Source organism: Oncorhynchus gorbuscha, linkage group LG02, assembly GCF_021184085.1.
Source record: "Oncorhynchus gorbuscha isolate QuinsamMale2020 ecotype Even-year linkage group LG02, OgorEven_v1.0, whole genome shotgun sequence".
Classification (NCBI taxonomy): Eukaryota; Metazoa; Chordata; class Actinopteri; order Salmoniformes; family Salmonidae; genus Oncorhynchus; species Oncorhynchus gorbuscha.
The window spans coordinates 30,210,752-30,230,417 of record NC_060174.1 but is presented as its reverse complement, the minus strand read 5'-3'; the positions used below and the strand labels follow the sequence as shown (position 1 = coordinate 30,230,417).

The window sequence follows — 19,666 nt, the reverse complement described above, 5'->3', positions numbered from 1 at the left end:
TGGGATGGACCCTCAATGAATCTCATGTGTGATCCTCGAGAGTGTTGATGATGAATGGGATGTATGTGTTGTCCCCTGGCAGCTGAGTGACTGTCACCGGGGTGTTGTGATGGATGGGCTGGAAACGCTGTACAGCCTCTCCCCCAGCAGCACCCTTCAGATCATCCTCAAGGCCTTCAACAACAGATCCTTCATCTACATGGTCAATCTCTCCAACAACTACTATGCCTTCAAGGCCAAGGAGAGGGCACAGAGAGAGGCAGAGGGTAAGGACAAGCTAGGCCAAAGGAGCTGGGAGCTGTGCTAAACTAAACAATAGTTTGAGGTAATTACTACGGTGACTGGTAATAACACTCCTTCCGTCACAGAGGTCTTACAGAGAGAGCACGCTGAGAAGGAGAAACTGCGCTTGCAAGAAATGGATGAGGAGGAGTATGATGCCCTGCCAGAGGAGGAGAAAGAGAGCATCGATCTCAGACACCTTGTGGCACTGAGAGAACGAAAGCGCAGGTATTGGATGAAAAATGCTTATGCACATATGCACATATTAGGTATAGCAATGTGTCTGACTTAGAGAGAATGGTTTAACCAGACTGGAATGTGAATAATTATGTATGTAATTGTAGAGTTTATGTTAATGTTAATGTATGTAAATGTGAAAGGGAACAAGAGCAGGCCGAAAGGGAACAGGAGGAGAGGAGACAACAAGAGGAGCTAGAGAGAGTGAGAGAAGAAGAGGAGATGAAAAAGAAAAACAAGAAAGGCAAGAAGGAGCCTGCCAAGGACGACTCATCAGGGAAGAAGAGTCAGCTTGGAGGAAAGCAGGTCAGTGTTTCGTCAGATCAGCCAACTGTGTCACACGGTATTATAGAAGCATTGGAACTGTACATCTGTATATTCTCTATTATTTTGTGTGAATATTGGCTATAGCTGAAGTGTAATCAGCATTATCTGTGACTACATATTATAATCGCTATTTATTTTTATTATTGGAAATGTGAGGACTTTTTTCTGTTGTTAATGTTTGATTGTTGTTATGTTTTTGTCTTTATCTTTGAGTTGGGGGGGTAATAGTATTTCTGTAATTGTTGATTGTCCTATTTAGAACTAATAAAAATGTCTTTAAAAAAAGCTGCATCACATGGTGCTCATTGCAGTGCATAGGAGAAGTGGTAGCATAATAAATGACATTTCTTAATGTGTTCCTCCCTTATTTCCACTTTACACTGACAGTCTGCAAGTGCCCTACGCTCAGAGACAAAACTGGACCAGCCGGTGAAAGATGGGAGAAAAATGTCCTCCTGTGCTGACGGCAAGGAGTATAAAGACTCTCCCACAGAGGGCACTAGGGAACCAGAGGAGGGACCCAAGAAGAAGAAGCCAAAAGAAGGCAAGGCAGGGGGTCAGGATGAGTCTCCATTACCAAACGAGGACCCAGAGAGAGAGCTGGTATGTTACCCTCATAAATACCAAGTGAAGCATAAGAACGCACAGCCATTACGTGACAAACATATTTTGAATATGAACTAGTTCCTTTCCTCCTTTTACAATTGTACCTCATATTGTTTAAACAATAGCTGACACCCAGATTAATAAAACATATTTAATAGCTGTTTAACTGGCCTGTAATTGAAACTCCTCTACTCCTTCTGTTCCCTGTAGTCTAGTGAGGGTGACCGACTGCTGCTGTCTCGGTTCAGGCTCTATGAGCAGAGCCAGCCCCAGCTTCTCCACATCCTACAGTTCTGGGACCGAGCCCAGGGTCAACTCCTCCAGCCCCTGTTCTCTGAAGACAACATCCAGGAGCCAGAGGAAGTAGTCCCTGAGAGACAGGCCCCCTCCGGCAAGAAGACCAAGAAAGAGCGGGAGAAGGAGAAGGTGGAGAAGGAGAAGGAGCGCTTGGAGAAGGAGAAGTTGAAGGCAGATGCCACAGATGTGAAGCTGGTGTCTCCAGCCCCTAGCCAGGCCCTTCTAGTAGTGGAGGGGTCTGAGGGAGGGGACAGGGAGGCTGCACCTGAGACTGTGCCCCACATCCTCCTTTCTGTTACTGGGAGGGACTATCTTAGCGGAATAGAGATCCTGAAGAGCAACAAACTGCCCCCTCTTGAAGAGGTACAGTAGATACTTGCAGTAATACTCTCCCTTCATTTTATATTTTATCCCTATGATGATCTTTGATAAAAAAGCTTTACATGATGTCAACTTACTCTGATCCTCAGGTGTTGGATGGTTTAGGGCTGGGACCCAAGGGCCCTCCTATCCCCCCCTCCACTATCTTCTCTGTCATCCCCTACCCTAAGAAGAGGCCTGTGCCCAGTGCACAGCAGATCACTAGTTGCTTCACCTTCATGGTGCCCTCAGTTCCAGAGGATCCAACAGGGGAGAAGAAGGATACAGACATGGAGGCTGAAGCTCAAGGCTCAGTCAAGGTATAATTGGTCCTCCATGGAAAATAGCATAACCTCACACATCAAACCACTATTGCCACCATATTCACTCGTTTATTTTTTAAAACTTCTTGCTCACTTTAAAAAACACCATTGATGATACAGTAATAACACTATGTCAAGAGCAGGGATGGACAACTGGTGGCCAAACTCAGTAGGGATCTCAACTTACTGTTGAGAGTTAGAATAGTAGAATACACAAGGTGCAATTTCAGAATTTGGTTGTGCATCAGCAGTTGTTCTCACTTAGATATCATATTAAAAACAGCAAACATTTCTCTCCACCCTATGGCAGAATGTGTAGAATTGCAAGAAATGTGTTATAAAATTGCTGAATCTTCTCTACGCCCCATGGAAGAATGTGTAGAATTGCAGGAAATTAACTCTAAAACTGCTTAAATGTTTTGCTCACAAATTTGTATGTGGGTATGGATGTGGGTACACAGACCTGCGAGCCACTGCAGCCTCTCTTGGTTTAATTAATGAAGCTATTCATCATAGTCGGGTCTAACTGAATGGGTCTTACAGGAAGAAGTGGTGACCCCTACCAAAGGACGGGCGAAGAAGGCAGACACAGGCAGAGAGAGTCAGAAAGACAAGAGACGCACCCCAGCCAAAAAGGGGGCCAGGTCCAATGACTCTCGCTCCCCTCCTCTCAACGCTGTGACTCCCTTATCTGACACTGAGCAATGCCAACAGGAGTCCCAGCAGGACCGCAACCAGCGGTGAGATCATCTATACACTACATAAGAATATACACTAATGTGCATAAATGTGACTTAAATGTGTTGTTTTCTATAGGCTCACCACATTCCGCTGGAATGTCCCACCCAATGGAGAGGTGACGCTGAAGATCTGGTTCCACTCCCAATTGCCTGGCAAGTTTGACCAAACACTGAACTTTGAGTTGTTGGGTACAAAGAGACGGTACCAAATGTACTGTAGGGGCATCTGTGCATATCCATCCATCAACAAAGATGTAAAGTGAGTATTGTTATTTGTTTCTAGAAGACATTTGTGAAATAGAACCAATTTCTATACTTAAAGATGCACTATGCAGAAGTTGCCCCATTTCCTGGTTGCTAATAGTTAGCCTAATTTCAGTTTATGTGACAAAACAAGCAAGTATAGTATAGAGAATCATTTTACTATCTAAACCGGTGTGAAATATATTTTCCATAAACCAAAAATATTGTATTTTCAGATGTTTGAAGCTGGTGTACAAAACCGACAGTAAAAGACTAAAAACCTAATCTTAAGAATGGGGAGCATAGAAATAGCACACATAGAAAAGATCTAGCACTTCTTAGACTTGCTTTCAATTAGAATGAGAGATCTATAACACACATGTCTATGTGAATTTGGTAAGGTCACCCAAAAAGTTACATATTGCAGCTTTTCCAATGCAGCTGTTTTTATCTCAATAACAAAAATGCCAGAGTAACAATTAAGTATCTTACTGTGATAGTTTTCAATTAAAATGGTCAAAAAGAAACAAAAATAGCTTAGCAAAGATCAATTTCTCACATAATAATTTTGCTAGGACTGTCTGGGAGTGGTCTGAGTGGGAGGGTAAAATGGAAAACTAGTTGTTATTGGCAGAGAGGTTTGGAACTCTCTTTCTTATTGGTCTATTAGCTAATTTACTGCCTGGTGATGTCACCAGACTCCAAAACTCCATCCCACTGAAACATGCTGAAATTTCAGGCTGTCTTTTCAAACAGCTCTTACACTAAAAGGGAATTATCATAATTTTCACAATTTCACAGTATTATTCCAACCTCATTGTGTGTAAATATATATATATATATATATATATATATATATATATATATATATATATAAAACACATGAAAATCACATTTTTGACTGCGCTGGGCCTTTAACTGAATTTTGTCAGAGCTGTTCTAAGTTTTATTATAGATATATATGTTTTATTATCACTGTAAATGATGTGTTGAGTGTGTGTCATTTGGTCTCTCCCAGGATGGTGTTTGCCCACAGTAAGAGGGTCCTTCAGTCTGATGAGGTTCTGCAGAAGACCTACATCATCCGCTCTGGTCTCTATGAATTTGGCCCGCTGCTCTGTGGGAAGACCAGAGATAGGTAAGAGGATTATTTTCCACTACCTACTCTGTGAGTTTATTCACTGTAACTCCATAGAGGACAACATGTGTGATGTATGTCTGTGTGTTACCTGTCTGCGCCATAGGTATAAAGAGAGGAAGTATCCAGAGAACATGGAAAGGCTGGTGATACACAATAACTCCCCACTGGATGCTGAGATTCACTTCTGCTTCCAGCATGACACCAAGGCTACCACCTACCTATTGGACCCTCCCAACATGACCCTCAAGCCCAACGAGAGACAAGTAGCCAATCAGAACTACTCATAACATAGTTGAATGTAGTCAAACATACCAGGAAGGTGTCATTGTCACTAATATTATCAATAAACAGTTTCACATCTATACATTTTTCATGTTATCAGTATACAACTGTAATAACCACATTTTATTATGAGACTTTGTATGGTAATCACAGAGTACCACTTGTCCATGTTGTGCCCTTGCAGGAGCTGACAGTGTGGGCATACCCTACGAGCCCGGGGCAGATAGAGGACAGTGTGGTGTGCTGTATTAAAGAGAACCCAGAGCCAGCCATCTTCCGCTTCTCCTGTCGCGGGGTCCGGCCCGAGCTCGAGATCGAACGCAAGCAGCTGCATTTTGATAAGATTCTACTGCACAGGTCAGGGAATTAATTAATGCTGTAGTCCACATTGTACAGAACTACTGTCGTGCTTTTTAACGTGTCAGTTTCAAAGTAGAGGAATTTGTTTTTGTCATGGTAGTTTTCTGTTGATTTTCCTTTCGCCACTATACTCCATTCTCCCTGTGCTGGTTGTGAATCTCAGGAAGGACACAAGGAATCTCTGCCTGCGTAACAACACGCTGCTCCCTGCAGCCTGGAGGCTGAGTGGGCTGGAGGTGCTGGGGGATGAGTTCAGTGTGTCTCAGGACCAGGGCATCATCCTGCCACACTCTGAGTTCTGCTTGCAGATGCATTTCAGAGCCATGAAGCCCATAAACCTGAAGAGAGCCATTCGCCTCGAGGTACAGTACTGGGTGATAATTAATTTGATGATTGGTATCATTATGTTGCATTATTCCTGTTTATCTCATATTGTTGTTGTGTGACTTTCTGTCTGTGTGTTGCTGAGTGTGTTAGGTGTCCGATGTGGAGAACATCCTGGGTATTGTCCATACAGAGAACATTCAGATCCTTGCTGAGGCCTACGACGTGGCTCTGGACATCACCTTCCCTAAAGGTCTTTACAGGAGTTCTCACAGACAGATACGCTTGTTTCTTTCACACATGCATCATTTTACCAGCTCCCTTTGATTTGGATGAATTCCTTTTCCTGTTTGTGAAAGGGAAATTAATGGTGTTTCCCTTGATCTACCATACGTGTGTTTGTTTTTTAGGGGCTGACGGCGGTCTAGACTTTGGAACCATCAAAGTATCTGAGGAGGTCAAGCTTTCTGTGAACATGAAAAACAAGGGCAAATATGAGATAGCTTTCAAGTGAGTATCAATAAACATACACTATCCTAAAGCTAACTGCTAATCATGTCATTTTTTTTACCATATTAAGCACATTATCCACCAGCCCTCCCTTTGCCTCCACTATCCCAGGTTTATCCTGGAGGCCACAGACCCATCCGTGCCAGACCTGAACCAGATCTTCACTATCACCCCACAGAAGGGCTCCCTCAACCCCAACGACCGGCCCACATGCGTCCAGTTTGTGTTCCGCCACAACAAGGAGGTGTCCATCCGAGAGCAACCAATTCTGCGCTGTCAAGTTAGTAGACTCAACCAATAAAACTTGTGAAGAGTTTCAGTAGTGTGCTGTTTCAGTCTCAGTATCCACTGGTGCCTTACAGGTGTCTGCTTTTTCTCAAAGGTGATTGAGCCAAATATTGCAGAGGGTGGAGAGACCATTGCCATCATTCCCATCAAAGTTTCAGTCCAGTCCCTCTTCTCGAAATACAACATCATGCCCTCCAGTGACATTAACTTTGGCCCACTAGTCTACGGCTGCCGCAAGACACAAACCTTCACCATAGAGAACAAAGGAGACTTTGAGATCCGCTTCAACATCAGCAGGATGTGTAAAGACCTGCCACAGCCTGCCCAGAGGAGAGGGTATGACCACCACTATGAACTCTAATCTTACTGTATCTCACTCCTAATACTTCCTCTATTTTAGCACTTTCTCTGTATAACCCAAAGTCATGGAATGCCTCTTTATGTCTCACTGCAGCATTGTGGGGAAGAGAACATCACGTGAGAACCACTCTGCTAAACCCCTCACTGGAAACAAAGTGCGGCGAACTGAATCCATCCAGAAGGACATGGGCATGTCCACTCTGGTAAGAGTTCCTCCTCGTATTACAACATACCTAGAAACTAACTTCAGCAGATGTAAATGACCTTAATGAAGATAAACATTTGAATATGGATCCATAATCCGCCACTGCCCCATCCCCATGCCTCCCTCTCTTCCCCGGTGTGCAGGCCCGTTTCACCATGGGCGTGTTCTCATTGGTGCCTGGTTTTGGTACCCTGGCGCCGGGCGCTCATCAGGTGGTCACGGTAGACTGTGTGGCAGAGCAGGCAGGACGCTGGCAGGAGTGCCTGGCCCTGGACATCACTGACCGAGACCCCTCAGACAATCCAGGCGGTATCCCCTACCGGCTTGTAGCTGAAGTCTGCATGTCAGGTGTGTATATGAGTTAGCAATGGTTGAGAAGGAAATGTGATGTAACGTTACCCCTGGCCCTGAGTGCTTATGTCGAAATTGGGACTCACTTTCCAAATGTCTGTTTTTTTCTACAGGGATTGCATACAAAGACATTGCCTCTATTTTTGAGGAGCACCGTATCTGCAAGACCAGCACCATGTTGTACTGTGAGCAATTCCGTGATTCCATGGGCATCTATATCCAGGATGAGAACAAATTTGTTTTCAATAATGTTCTGGTGGGTCGCCCGGCCAAAGCCCGCTTCCGCCTCACCAACAACGGCAAGGTGCCCTGCGAGCTGAGCCTCGCAGTTAAACCTGTCCTTACGAAGGTATGGGTGGTTTTCTGATGAACATGTTTATGAAACAGAGATTGATTTTGTTTGTAGGCTGTAAGGCAGCAGGGCGAACAGTGACTGTTTGTCTGTTACAGATATCAGTGCGTAGCACGGAGGTGTTTGAGTTGACGCCTGGCAGGCTTTCTATACCCAGTCACTCTCATGCCTTTGCCATCATCACCTTCGCCCCTCAGACCATGCAGACCTACCATGCTGTGTTTGAGGCCACCCTGGAGGGAGCTACCAGGTACAAACCTCCGTTTGTGTGTGTGTGTGTGCGTGTGCGTGTGTGTGTGTGTGTGTGTGTGTGTGTGTGTGTGTGTGTGTGTGTGTGTGTGTGTGTGTGTGTGTGTGTGTGTGTGTGTGTGTGTGTGTGTGTGTGTGTGTGTGTGTGTGTGTGTGTGTGTGTGTGTGTGTGTGTGTGTGTGTGTGTGTGTGTATGTGGGTAAACTTTTCTCTCATCATTCACTCTCCTGTATTTCCTAGTCTGCAACCCATGGCCAAGTCCAAGGTGTTGGTGTTTGATCTGATGGGTGATGGCAATCTGCCCAGTGTGACTATTCTGAGACCAGTCCTGAGGACCAGCCGTGGACACCCTCTGCTGCAGTTCAAACGGCTGCTGGTGGGCCGGGCCCAGACCCTGCCCCTGGTGCTAAAGAATGATGTCAATGTACCCGCTCAGGTGAGAACATCCTCTGTTTATATTACGTTTTTGGAACAGTGCTGTTTATACATTGGCATTATTTGACTGCTTTGCAGATTCACATTGATCTTCTGGATAAGATGGGGGTGTTCACTTTGAGAGCTGCTCCCAACACCATCTGCAGCAACATCTCCTCATCACAGATAGATGCAGAGGTCGGGACAGGTTGGTACAGTATACAACTGGTCCATGAGAAAACCAGCAGAGACACTGTGTAGAGACACTGTATAGTACGATTGTTTCAACCGTGAAGTTCATCCTATCCATCCTTCCTCTCCCCTTAGAGAGACAGATGTCACACACTGCCTCGTTGGTGCTGTTAGGCGGTCAGCAGGCGGAGTTTGAGGTGGAGTTTAATCCCGTGGTGGCTCAGAGCTTCGAGGCCAACATGCGCCTCCTAGTGGTGGACAACCAGTATGAGGAGACAGTGGTGCGGCTGCTGGGGGAGGGCTACCATGATGTTATCTCCCTGGACAACATCAACAGCAAGGCTCAGCAAAAGGAGTACTCACCAGATGGTAAGGCCTCAAAGCTTTTTAGAATGATACAGCAAAGGTGTGCATGTTTTCCATTACTTCAGGCCCTTAGTTGAATATGTGTCCCTTCCTTGTATTTTGTACCCAGGTAAGGGGGACCTGCTGTTCTTTGGAGACTGTGACGTGTCCAGGCCCTACCAGGAGACCTTCACCATGACCAACCTGAGCAGCAATAACGTGCTGAGGTTCGAGTGGCCCGCCGATGGCCCCCAAGTCTCCTTCTCCCCCCAGGTTGGCCACCTCCATGCAGGCTGTGCCAAGGAGGTGACCGTGACCTTCTGTTCAGAGCAGCCCGTGGTGCTGATCGCCCAGCCTGTGAAGTGTAAGCTGTGCAGAGTGGTGTTCCAGCAGCCAGTGGACCAGGTCCCAGACTGGGACGACCGCCTCAGGACCGTCAAGTGGGTCGACTCTGGAAAACAAGTGGGCAGTCAACAGCCTACAAAGAAGAAGGTGAAGTCACCCAAATATCTGTGACTGACCGCCCAGTCATAAAACAGCTGGGATAAAGCAGAATCTTTCATGATCTTTTTTTTATTTATCAAATGGAAACACATTTTATTTATCCAGAAGCTTTACTTGCACTGTATTTATGTGTATAATGACCCATGAAGGAATGAGAGGCAATTCAATTTAAACACTGATAGAGAGCTCAATATTAAATTGTGTGTGTCCTGTCTGTCCCCAGGTGATTGAGACAGACACAGAGCCAGTCCATTCTGTAGTAGAGAAGTCATTCAGGGAGACGGAGCTGCGCATCAGTGCTGTGTGTGATTATGCTAAATTCACCTGCAACACAGAGACCATCCGCTTCAAGGACACACTGCTCTATCAGACCAGAATGTTCCAGTAAGTTAATGTCTATTTGGGTTTCTGTGCCTTTCATATGTAAGTCAGAAATACAAATTATGTCATTTTAGTTCCTCTAATTTTCATCATGTCCCATGGTGTGCAGGCTCCAGATGGTGAACAAAGGCAGTGTGAAGCTGGAGTACTCATGGCAGGTCCTAATGGACAGATATGGAAAAGGTGTCAACTTTGATCATGGAGGTAACTTTCAGACACTGTCTTCTGGTTTTGAGGGAAAATGTAAAAATATGCTATCAATATACTGTATGTACTGTATATCAGCAGACCTTGTAACTGACATGATCTGTGCTCTATATTTCCAGACGTTAGACCTCGCTCCTGTCAGAGCAGTAGATTAGGGGTGAGACCTGCCAGCTCTTTGGAGAGCGTGTCATGCCTGATGCTGGGTGACCCAGACCTGCCACCCTTCTCCGTGGAGCCCAGTGTGGGTATCATCAGCCCTGGAGCCACCCAGACCTTCAGGATCAAGTTCTCCCCCTTCGAGGTAGCAGAGTGTGAGGCCAGGCTGGTCTGCAGGTCAGGATTAGGAACATAGACACACTTACAAATCAAGGCGGAGTGAATTTTTGATGTGTGCTTTCGCACTTTCATCATCTCAAATATTGTATTTATGTGTGTGTTTTATGACAGCATCCCAAACCTGAAAGATGAGCAGAGCCCCACCATGGTGGTGTGTGGTCGCAGTTTACTGCCCTACTGCCACTTCCACCTGGAGGACTCAGACTACATCAGTGGAAACAGACGTAACCCAGAACTGCGTGGTCCTCATGGGGCCCTGCCCAGGGCCCCCCTGGACCCCAACACTAGGGTCATAGAGTTCAGATCTGTGGGCATTGGCTCCTCCATCCTTAGGTGGGTTGTAAGCTTGATCACTCAAGCCAAAAACATGTTTACTACTTTTGAATAGTATATTTCATTGTATCTTTTCCCCCCATACAGGCAGTTCAGCATTGTAAACCCCACCAACAAGCCTTACTCCTTTATCTGGAGATGTGAGGATGCAGGTGCCTCCCCTTTCCAATGTCTCACACCCAATAACTCCATTCAGCCTGGGAAAAAAGTAGAGGTATGGCATGTATATATTGTGCTTCACTTTGAGGTCCTTGATCACTGATAAAATGTCAGCTACTCTTACTGCTTTTCGTGCAGCTCCAGCGAACCCTGTTCTCTGCTGTTTTACTATTTTACTGGGAGAAAATGTCAGCTGTAAAATCTCTAATTCTTCCCGCTGCAGGTATCTTTTGAGTTCCAGGCCCAGGAGCCAGATACAGTGGAGTCATTCTGGACCTTCCTGATCCCAGATCAGAACCTGTCTGTGCCCTTCCTGCTCGTTGGAACAGCTAGTGAGCCTGTTGTCTACATGGACCATGCCCATCTTAACCTGGGAAACCTGCTAGTGGGTAAGTGCAATAAAGCAACTAAGATAGAAAATACCCACTGCACTAGAATCATTATCATATGAGATAATTCTTAATAACATTATCCTAAACACAACATCAGTCTTAACCTGTGAACATTTGTTGTGACAACATGTTTCTGTGAATATGTCTCTGTAGGACACAAGGCTCACCAAACAGTGTATCTGCTGAATGGAGAGAATCAGCCCTTTCAGTTCTTCATTAAGGAAACGTCCCGTTACTCAGAGGCCTTCCTGGACAGCCTGCAGCTGGAGCCCATGGAGGGGGTGGTGCCACCTAAAGACAGGTGTGTAACTCAACTTCATTGGTGATACACCTGAATCTAATTTAATAGAATGGTGTATCAGCCTAAGAGGGACTGTCTGTAGTTATAGTAACTATATTGTCAGAGTGATACCCTTGACACAAAACATCCTCTCTCTCCTGGTGTCTTGCAGGTTCCCTGTGTTTGTGTCTTTCACCCCGACACAAGATGGAGTGGTGACCTTTAACCTGCTGGTCCAGGTGAAGGGGAAGGTCCAGCCCCTCAATATGAACATCAAGGCAGAGGGTTACAGCATGAATGCCTGTGTGCAGTGTGAGAGCACCGAGGGAGGCGTCACCGAGCTGTCTCCAGGCAACTCTTATCATCAGGTGGACTTCAAACAAGTGAGAAATGTCCACTTCAAAGCTTAAGACTCAGACAGAAAGGCTAATTATACACCGAACTCCCCTTATAAGCCTTTGTTGTGTGAAGTACAAAACTCTTGCAAATTCAGAGGTCCTTTTTCTCCCCTTTGCCCTGTTTGAGTTTTATAATTACATTTTGTTCTCTTCCTTTTGCTTTTTGTCCTTGTTCAGGTGGAGCTCAGTGATACAACATTGTGTACCTTCTTAGTGTCCAACCTGGGGAAGTTCAGTCTGGATGTTCAGTATGAGTTATGGGGCTCGGCGGAGATGCAGCGCCACCTAAAGGTGGACACAGACAAGGGGAGTGTTGAGGTGGGCAGACAAAGCCGCTGTATTGTCACATTCTTCCCCCTGCAGAAGTGTGTGCTCAAAGACGTGGGCCTCAACATCAAGGTGAGCATCTCATCTTAGCATCATTGCTCTCCCTTTTCCTCCTTATATCTACTGTGTGTATGATTCCAATCTATGAATGATTCCGTCTCTCTTTCTCTCTCTCACTTCTCTTCAGATTAAGAACGGGCCTGTGTTCAGCTGCTCCATCCTGGGTTCAGCGGTTGCCCCTGGCCTGGATTTCTCCTTCTCGAAACACAACTTTGGAATGAGCTTTATCTACTGTGCAGGGATGGTGCCAGCCACACATACACTGATCATAAGCAACAAGGGAGAGAGAGGGATCAGGTACCAGCTGACCAATTGTCTGGCACTTTGCCTGTGTTTGAGCGACAACTTCAAAACCTAAACAAAACAGCATTTTTCCATTATCAGGCTCGCTGTCAGACCATTTAATTTCCTCTCAAACTACCTAAATGAAATGTAATGAAAAAGGCCTCACTGCACTTACAGGGAAAGGCATACTTTATATATCAGTGTTTCTCATTGAGGGAGCTGCCATAGCAGGTTATTGTCCTCTCCAGTCTAGATTGTCAGTTCTCCAACACCCCATTCCTGGAGGTGGGCTTCCAGCCAGAGGTGCTGCCCCCTGGTGGGTCCATGGAGGTGCCCATCACCTTTTACCCACGGGAGGCCATGCGCTACCATGAAAGAGTGGTCTTCGAGATCAATGACTGTGCCAAGCAGATGGTCGAGATCCTAGGTCAAGGCATTGAGATGAAGGTGAGGAGTGCGTGTGTGGGAGCTTGCGTGTGTGTGTGTTCATGCTTGTGTGTGTCTTTATGCATACCTCCCCTGTGAACTTCCTGCTACCAGGTTGACTTTGAGGACCCCAGACACAAGCTGGTGAATCTGGGGGCTCTGCAGATTGGTCAGAAGATCAGGAGGGTGATTCCCCTGGTGAACAACAGCCACTCCTCTCTAACTTTCTCCCTGCTACTCAGCTCTACTGTACACACTCTGCTGGACTCCAGGGTACGCCTCACAGCCACCTCCACACCACTGACACTATTCCCTCTCACTGACACACAATAGTACAGTTGCTAGATTAATGTATATTTTGCTCAGAATTAATCGATAAAGAGAACACAGTGGAGCCAAAAAGACTGTTCCTTTTCATGGGGTTGCCATTCTAGATGTGAGTGTGATGAGACGTGTTCCTCTCCTGTACCGTAGGTGCTGTCAGTGAACCCGCCAGGTGAGGTGACCCTGAAGCCGTTTGGGGGCCGCTGTCTGGTGGAGGTGCTGTTCTCTCCCAGGCAGCGCATGGCTCCCTTCACGTCAGAGCTGCAGTTTGAGTGTCTGGGCACGGTTCGCCCCCTGCTGGTACTGAAGGGCTGCTGTCAGGGAGTGGAGGTCAAGCTGGACCAGGACTACCTGCCCTTTGGAGCTGTGGCTCAGCGCTGCAAGGTCACAAGACGCATCATCATGCAGAACACTGGAGACATCGGAGCCAGGTAGCCTGACATTAATACTGAGTGATTAGTGCTTTTTGAGGTTCATTCAGTTTCGATTCAATTATTAAAAAACAATCACGGTTTATTCTTTTTAGTTTTGCACTATGCACTATCTGGGTTGAATTCTGTAACAACACAGCATTACAAAAATGTGTCCCATGATCGTAGTGACTGCTTATCACTTAATAACCATCATTTATTCACATTACTTTACTTTAATAAAATATTTCAGTTGTGTATATTACATTTGTTTTATTTGATGACTTTATTATTTCATTCTAAGTCATCTCTAGAGCTTCTTTCTATGCTGTCTGACATCACTATTTTAACAATTCTTCTAAGTAAATAAGGCATACTTATAAAACATGAAGAACACCTGCTGTTTCCATTACATAGACTGACCAGGTGAATCCAGGTGAAAGTTATGATCCCTTATTGATGTCACTTGTTAAATCCACTTCAATCAGTGTAAATGAAGGGGAGGAGACAGGTTAAAGAAGGATTTTTAAGCCTTGAGACAATTGAGATATGGATTGCGTATATTTATTTTATTTTTATTTAACCTTTATTTAACTAGGCAAGTCAGTTAAGAACAAATTCTTATATACAATGACGGCCTACCCTGGCCAAACCCTAAGGACACTGGGCCAATTGTGTGCCGCCCTACGGGACTCCCAATCACGGCCAGTTGTGATACAGCCTGGAATCAAACCAGGGCCTGGTGGGACGCCTCTAGCACTGAGATGCAGTGCCTTAGACTGCTGCGCCACTCGGGAGCAAATATATGTGCCATTCAGAGGGTGAACGGGCAAGACAAAAGATTTAAGTACCTTTAAATTGGGTAAGGTAGTAGATGCTAACCACAACAGTTTGTGTCAAGAACTGCAACGCTGATGGTTTTTCACGCACAACATGGGCCAGCATCCCTGTGGAATGCTTTCGACACCTTGTAGAGTCCATGCCCTGACGAGGGCAAATGGGAGAATGCAACTCAATATTAAGAATGTGTTACTAATGGTATACTCAGTGTATATGACTGCTGAATACCAACTATCAATCAGTTAGATCATGTATTTTCAGGTAGAGATACACTATATATACAAAAGTATGTGGACACCCCTTTAAATGAGTGAATTTAGCTATTTTAGGCCACACCCCTTTCTGACAGGTGTATAAAATCGAGCACACAGACATGCAATCTCCATAGACAAACATTGGCAGTAGAATGGCCTTACTGAAGAGCTCAATGCCACCTTTCCAACAAGTCAGTTCGTCAAATTTCTGCCCTGCTAGAGGTGCCCCGGTCAACTGTAAGGGCTGTTATTGTGAAGTGGAAACATCTAGAAGCAACAACAGCTCAGCCGCGAAGTAGTAGGCCACACAAGCTCACAGAACCAGACCGGCGAGTGCTGAAGTGCGTAGTGCGTAAAATGAGTCTGTCCTCAGTTGCAACACTTACTACCGATTTCCAAGCTGCCTCTGAAAACAACGTCAGCACAAGAACTGTTCTTTGGGAGCTTCATGAAATGGGTTTCCATGGCCGAGCTGCCGCACACAAGCCTAAGATGACCATGTGCAATGCCAAGTGTCGGATGGAATGGTGTAAAGCTCGCCGCCGTTGGACTCTGGAGCAGTGGAAACTCGTTCTCTGGAGTGATGAATCAGGAACTGCACAGAGCCCTGACCTCAACCCCATCGAACACCTTTGGGATGAATTGAAACGCCGACTGCGAGCCAGGCTTAATCTTCCAACATCAGTGCACGACCTCACTTATGCTCTTGTGGCTGAATGGAAGCAAGTCCCAGAAGCAAAGTTCCAACATCTAGTGGAAAGCCTTCCCAGAAGAGCGGAGGTTGTTATAGCAGCAAACTGGTGACCATCTCCATATTAATGCCCATGATTTTGGAATGAGATGTTCGACGAGCAGGTGTCCACATACTTTTGGTCATGTAGTGTACCTTGCGAGGCAACTGCTCTCTATCCCTCTCGAGCGCACGTTTTTCTCTCATCTCTCCATCTCTGGGCCCACACAGACCGGACAAGTAGGCACGTAATGGATTATGTAGTTAATTACCACGTTTTCTGCACTAAACTATGTAGAATATTGGCCTGTTTGAAACTTCAACGCCATATTACATCACACAGTTGGGGCTTGATCTGATTTCTGTAGAGAAACTGCGCATTGAGCTCAGAAACCCCCGAAAAATATGGAATTCAAATAATTGAACCGATGTCAGTCAATGATAAAGTTGAATACTTTATTAGATACTGTATGCTCACCTATTATTGATGGTCATAAAAATGTAAACGTATGCTATGTTACTGCTACATACTTATACAATAGGTAATAATGGCCATTATCTAGCATCCGTTGTATTGATGTATCCATCCTTGTGACTGTGTCAGGTTCCAGTGGGAAATGAAGAGGTTTGGCAGAGACTTCTCCATCACTCCTGTAGAAGGCTACATCTGCCCCGGCATGGAGGTGCCTTTTGAGGTGACCTTTTCCCCTGTGGAGCTGAGCCATGAGCTGAGATATGATGACCTGCCCTGCTCTATAGAAGGAGCCAAGCCCATCAAACTCACCCTGGCAGGCTCCTGTATCCTACCCCCGGTCACCAAAGAGGTATGGCTGCTTGGAAATCTCTTTAATACAACGCATGTGCACAATATAAACCCAAAACCTGCATAGAAAATGAGACCTGTGTTTAATAATGATTGTTCCCTATTGCTTGTTCCCCTTTCTCTACCCGTCTCATTCTTCACAGGTGTTGCATTTTGTGTGTCAGGTGCGCTGTCAGCACATCCAGTCACTGACCCTATCCAACCGCACCAACCAGCGCTGGACTCTGAAGCCTGTGATGGAGGGGGAGCACTGGAGTGGCCCTCCCTCCCTCATCATCGAGCCCTACCAGCAGAACAAGGCCTACGAGATCACATACAAACCCATGGTCACGACCGCCGATGGCAAGAAGCACCTGGTGAGACACTTTCACTGCAGCGCTTTCTTGGCTCTAGAACAGACTGAGCATATTTGTAGTGTGAAGAACCTTGAATAGGATGGCAAATTATTATTGTTGCCGACAATTAACATATTTTAGTTTTAGTTTTAGTATGTTCATATGATACAGCATATTATTGCATTATGTAGTATAGATGCATCCTGTGATTTGTCTCTGTTGCTTGACCCTACTGTCCTCCTGTGCCTCTTCCAGGGCTCTGTATTTTTCTCCTTTCCAGATGGGACAGGCATGCTCTACACTCTGCATGGCACTGCTGAGGCCCCCAAGGCTGTAGCCACCATCACCCACGAGATGCCCTCCAAGACCCAGTACACTGAGATGGTTCCCGTCCAGAACTGGCTCTCCAAACCTCAGAGGTACCACCATTCTACTACTTTAGCAGGACGTCTATCTGATTCTTACTGATTCTACCACTGTCACACTACACTCCTAATACGTTGCCACAATTTTGTTAGCTGCCAGTGTTAAGCTGTTCTGTGTGCAGGTTCCGTGCTGTAGTGGAGATCATGAAGCCAGAGAGGCCAGACAGCACTGTGTCGCTGAAGGGCCTGGACTATCTGGATGTACCAGCTCTGGCCAAGAGGGACTACAAGGTCTCCTTCTTCACCTACAAGGAGGGCCAGTACAACGCCAAGGTGAGTGGAGATCTACATTATAAATGCATACAGGAGAATGCTATCTATCTTCAGGTACTGTATGTTTAGATTGCAAAACCCAGATCATTACTCTACCCTGCTACCTACACATAGATGAAGAATGCCAAAGGCAGCTGTTTTCCAAGTTGACTTTGTATTTAACCATATGTGTCCTGTCCTCTACTCCCTGCCCTCCAGGTGACATTCCGTAATGAGTCTACAGGGGAGTACCTGTTCTACTACCTGAACTTCAAGGCCACAGCGCCGGGTGTCATCAGCACCATAGAAATGGTGACTCCGGTGCGCCAGACAGCCTCTGCCTCTGTCAGGGTGGAGAACCCCCTCCCCATTAGCCTGTTCTTCAGTGCTGAGTGCCGCAGCCCAGACGTCAGTGTGCCTCCACAGCTCTCTACGCCTGCACTCTCCAAGGTGGGTCTACATGCACCTGACTTCATCTATTATCTTGACTATGACTGCTTTTCCTAAGCATATTCACTGTATCTAACCAATGCTTGATTGTTCCATTTTCGTTTGGTTTTATTTAAATCGCAGGCCACTCTTTCATTTGAGTACCAGCCTCTGCGTGCGGGCGAATCCACTGCTCGTCTCATTCTTCATAATGGAGAGTTGGGTTACTTCCACTATGAGCTGTTGCTGAAAGCCCTGCCAGCGTCGCATGAGAAACCGCTCTACTTCCGTGCTCCGCTGGGCAGCGGACACTCCGTCTCTGCCAAGTTTACCAACTACTCCCGCGTCAAGGCAGAGTATGCCTGCAAGGTACTGGATCCACCTGCAATCATTTACCCACACGTCCAAGCACACTGCTCATGCTTGATGACCACTGTTACCTGGAAATCTGTTGTCTTACTGCCTTTCTCTACAAATTGTACTTTTTATAGAATATCTTGTAGACGTTGGACAATACAAGCTATAGCATTTCCATTATAGATTTAATTCATTATCTCGGGGAATGCATGATCATAAAATGATGTCTCTGATGATATGATATCTCTCTTAGACGGACAGTCCTGACTTCATTGTGGAGAAGAACATCAACGCTGCAGCTGGCTACCAGGCAGGCACAGACATCAGCCTGGAGGTTTACTTTGAGCCCTGTCAGTTGGGAGAGGTCCATGGCATGCTCACCCTCTCCTCAGGGTTTGGAGGAGAATACATGTTCCCTCTCTTTGGGTGCTGCACCCCTCCCAAAGCCCAGGGCCCCTTCACCATCCGCGCCGGATCCAGCGTGTCCATCCCCTTTAAGAATGTGTTTGTCCAGACCACAGCCTTCTCCTTCCAGGTGGACAGCCCATCCTTCACTGTGAAGGGCGTGGAGACCATCCGGTCCAAGAAGACCCACAACATTCTTGTTATGTTCGAGGGGCCTCCCCCTGGCTCCCGAGGGCCCTGCAGTGGTAAGCTGACCATCTCCAGCCCGCGCTCCGAGGGCCACGGCCAGAGCATCTCCTGGGTCTTCTACCTGAAGGGCTACTGCCCTGAGCTGGCCCAGAGGGACAAGACCACCTAGAGGAGGGTGAACCTCTTCTATACAGTATCTACAGTCCAATGCACAATGTGGTTGATACTACAATATGTTTACTCCACACTGATATAGTTTTAAGCAAATGTCAAGCTAATAAATGTCATATAGATGGGTGTTTTTCTTCTGTTGCACTTACATTTGTACTTTTAGCACAGAATCATATTTGTTGAATGTGTTTTAAATCAGTAGGCTACAGTAATCACATTTAGTTGTTGATTTTACAAATAAGAATGTGTTGTTGTCCTATTTATAAAGCCTTAGGAGTTTTATACATTTTGAGAGTAAATAATAAATATATTTATAGCAGAAATGGTCTATCGTATCAGCTCTGTTGGATTTTATCTCTTCTAGATCATGTCCCTCTCAGAGCCACTAGGGAGAGCACTTACTCCTCCAAATAGCAATCATTATGTGTCAGCACCGGTGACTTCCTACATTCATTTGTGGGAACAGGATGGGTGGGTGTTCAAGATGCATGAAATATAAAAAGAGTTTCGATTTGCATAAACAGCAGTTGAATAGGTGTGTCAGAACGAGAGAGAGCGTGTGTGTGTGTGTGTGTGTGTGTGTGTGTGTGTGTGTGTGTGTGTGTGTGTGTGTGTGTGTGTGTGTGTGTGTGTGTGTGTGTGTGTGTGTGTGTGTGTGTGTGTGTGTGTGTGTGTGTGTGTGTGTGTGTGTGTGTGTGTGTGTGTGTGTGTGAGTGAGCATACAGTTAGCAAGCAGGATGAGTGCCTGTGTTTTGGGACAGATAACTATTGCAATTTTCCCTCATTCTCTCAATCAATGAGTTGTAAATTCTTTCATATTTAAATATTGCGCAGGGGTTTGAAGTC

The 19,666-nt window shown here is 45.9% G+C and overlaps 1 protein-coding gene across 2 annotated transcripts in view; it reads left to right on the top strand.

The window, feature by feature from the left end:
- hydin (HYDIN axonemal central pair apparatus protein) overlaps positions 1-19,137 on the top strand; it is a 74,337-nt gene extending 55,200 nt beyond the window's left edge. For both annotated transcript variants that reach the window (XM_046307270.1, XM_046307262.1), the window contains exons 42-85: positions 83-266; positions 369-510; positions 663-825; positions 1,234-1,449; positions 1,663-2,112; positions 2,220-2,429; positions 2,976-3,172; positions 3,249-3,431; positions 4,434-4,553; positions 4,660-4,819; positions 5,023-5,195; positions 5,362-5,560; positions 5,676-5,775; positions 5,933-6,032; positions 6,144-6,312; positions 6,415-6,656; positions 6,775-6,883; positions 7,029-7,233; positions 7,350-7,585; positions 7,687-7,838; positions 8,078-8,273; positions 8,351-8,459; positions 8,579-8,812; positions 8,919-9,280; positions 9,516-9,676; positions 9,783-9,877; positions 10,000-10,213; positions 10,328-10,549; positions 10,637-10,763; positions 10,932-11,097; positions 11,254-11,401; positions 11,553-11,763; positions 11,956-12,177; positions 12,293-12,462; positions 12,699-12,897; positions 12,991-13,149; positions 13,351-13,631; positions 16,039-16,258; positions 16,401-16,613; positions 16,848-17,011; positions 17,140-17,290; positions 17,489-17,719; positions 17,843-18,067; positions 18,309-19,137. In XM_046307270.1, coding sequence (XP_046163226.1) covers positions 83-266; positions 369-510; positions 663-825; positions 1,234-1,449; positions 1,663-2,112; positions 2,220-2,429; positions 2,976-3,172; positions 3,249-3,431; positions 4,434-4,553; positions 4,660-4,819; positions 5,023-5,195; positions 5,362-5,560; positions 5,676-5,775; positions 5,933-6,032; positions 6,144-6,312; positions 6,415-6,656; positions 6,775-6,883; positions 7,029-7,233; positions 7,350-7,585; positions 7,687-7,838; positions 8,078-8,273; positions 8,351-8,459; positions 8,579-8,812; positions 8,919-9,280; positions 9,516-9,676; positions 9,783-9,877; positions 10,000-10,213; positions 10,328-10,549; positions 10,637-10,763; positions 10,932-11,097; positions 11,254-11,401; positions 11,553-11,763; positions 11,956-12,177; positions 12,293-12,462; positions 12,699-12,897; positions 12,991-13,149; positions 13,351-13,631; positions 16,039-16,258; positions 16,401-16,613; positions 16,848-17,011; positions 17,140-17,290; positions 17,489-17,719; positions 17,843-18,067; positions 18,309-18,818 — 8,700 coding nt within the window. In that variant the 3' untranslated portion in view covers positions 18,819-19,137. The remainder of the gene's footprint in view (positions 1-82; positions 267-368; positions 511-662; positions 826-1,233; positions 1,450-1,662; positions 2,113-2,219; positions 2,430-2,975; positions 3,173-3,248; positions 3,432-4,433; positions 4,554-4,659; positions 4,820-5,022; positions 5,196-5,361; positions 5,561-5,675; positions 5,776-5,932; positions 6,033-6,143; positions 6,313-6,414; positions 6,657-6,774; positions 6,884-7,028; positions 7,234-7,349; positions 7,586-7,686; positions 7,839-8,077; positions 8,274-8,350; positions 8,460-8,578; positions 8,813-8,918; positions 9,281-9,515; positions 9,677-9,782; positions 9,878-9,999; positions 10,214-10,327; positions 10,550-10,636; positions 10,764-10,931; positions 11,098-11,253; positions 11,402-11,552; positions 11,764-11,955; positions 12,178-12,292; positions 12,463-12,698; positions 12,898-12,990; positions 13,150-13,350; positions 13,632-16,038; positions 16,259-16,400; positions 16,614-16,847; positions 17,012-17,139; positions 17,291-17,488; positions 17,720-17,842; positions 18,068-18,308) is intronic.
- The last annotated feature ends 529 nt before the right edge of the window (positions 19,138-19,666 follow it).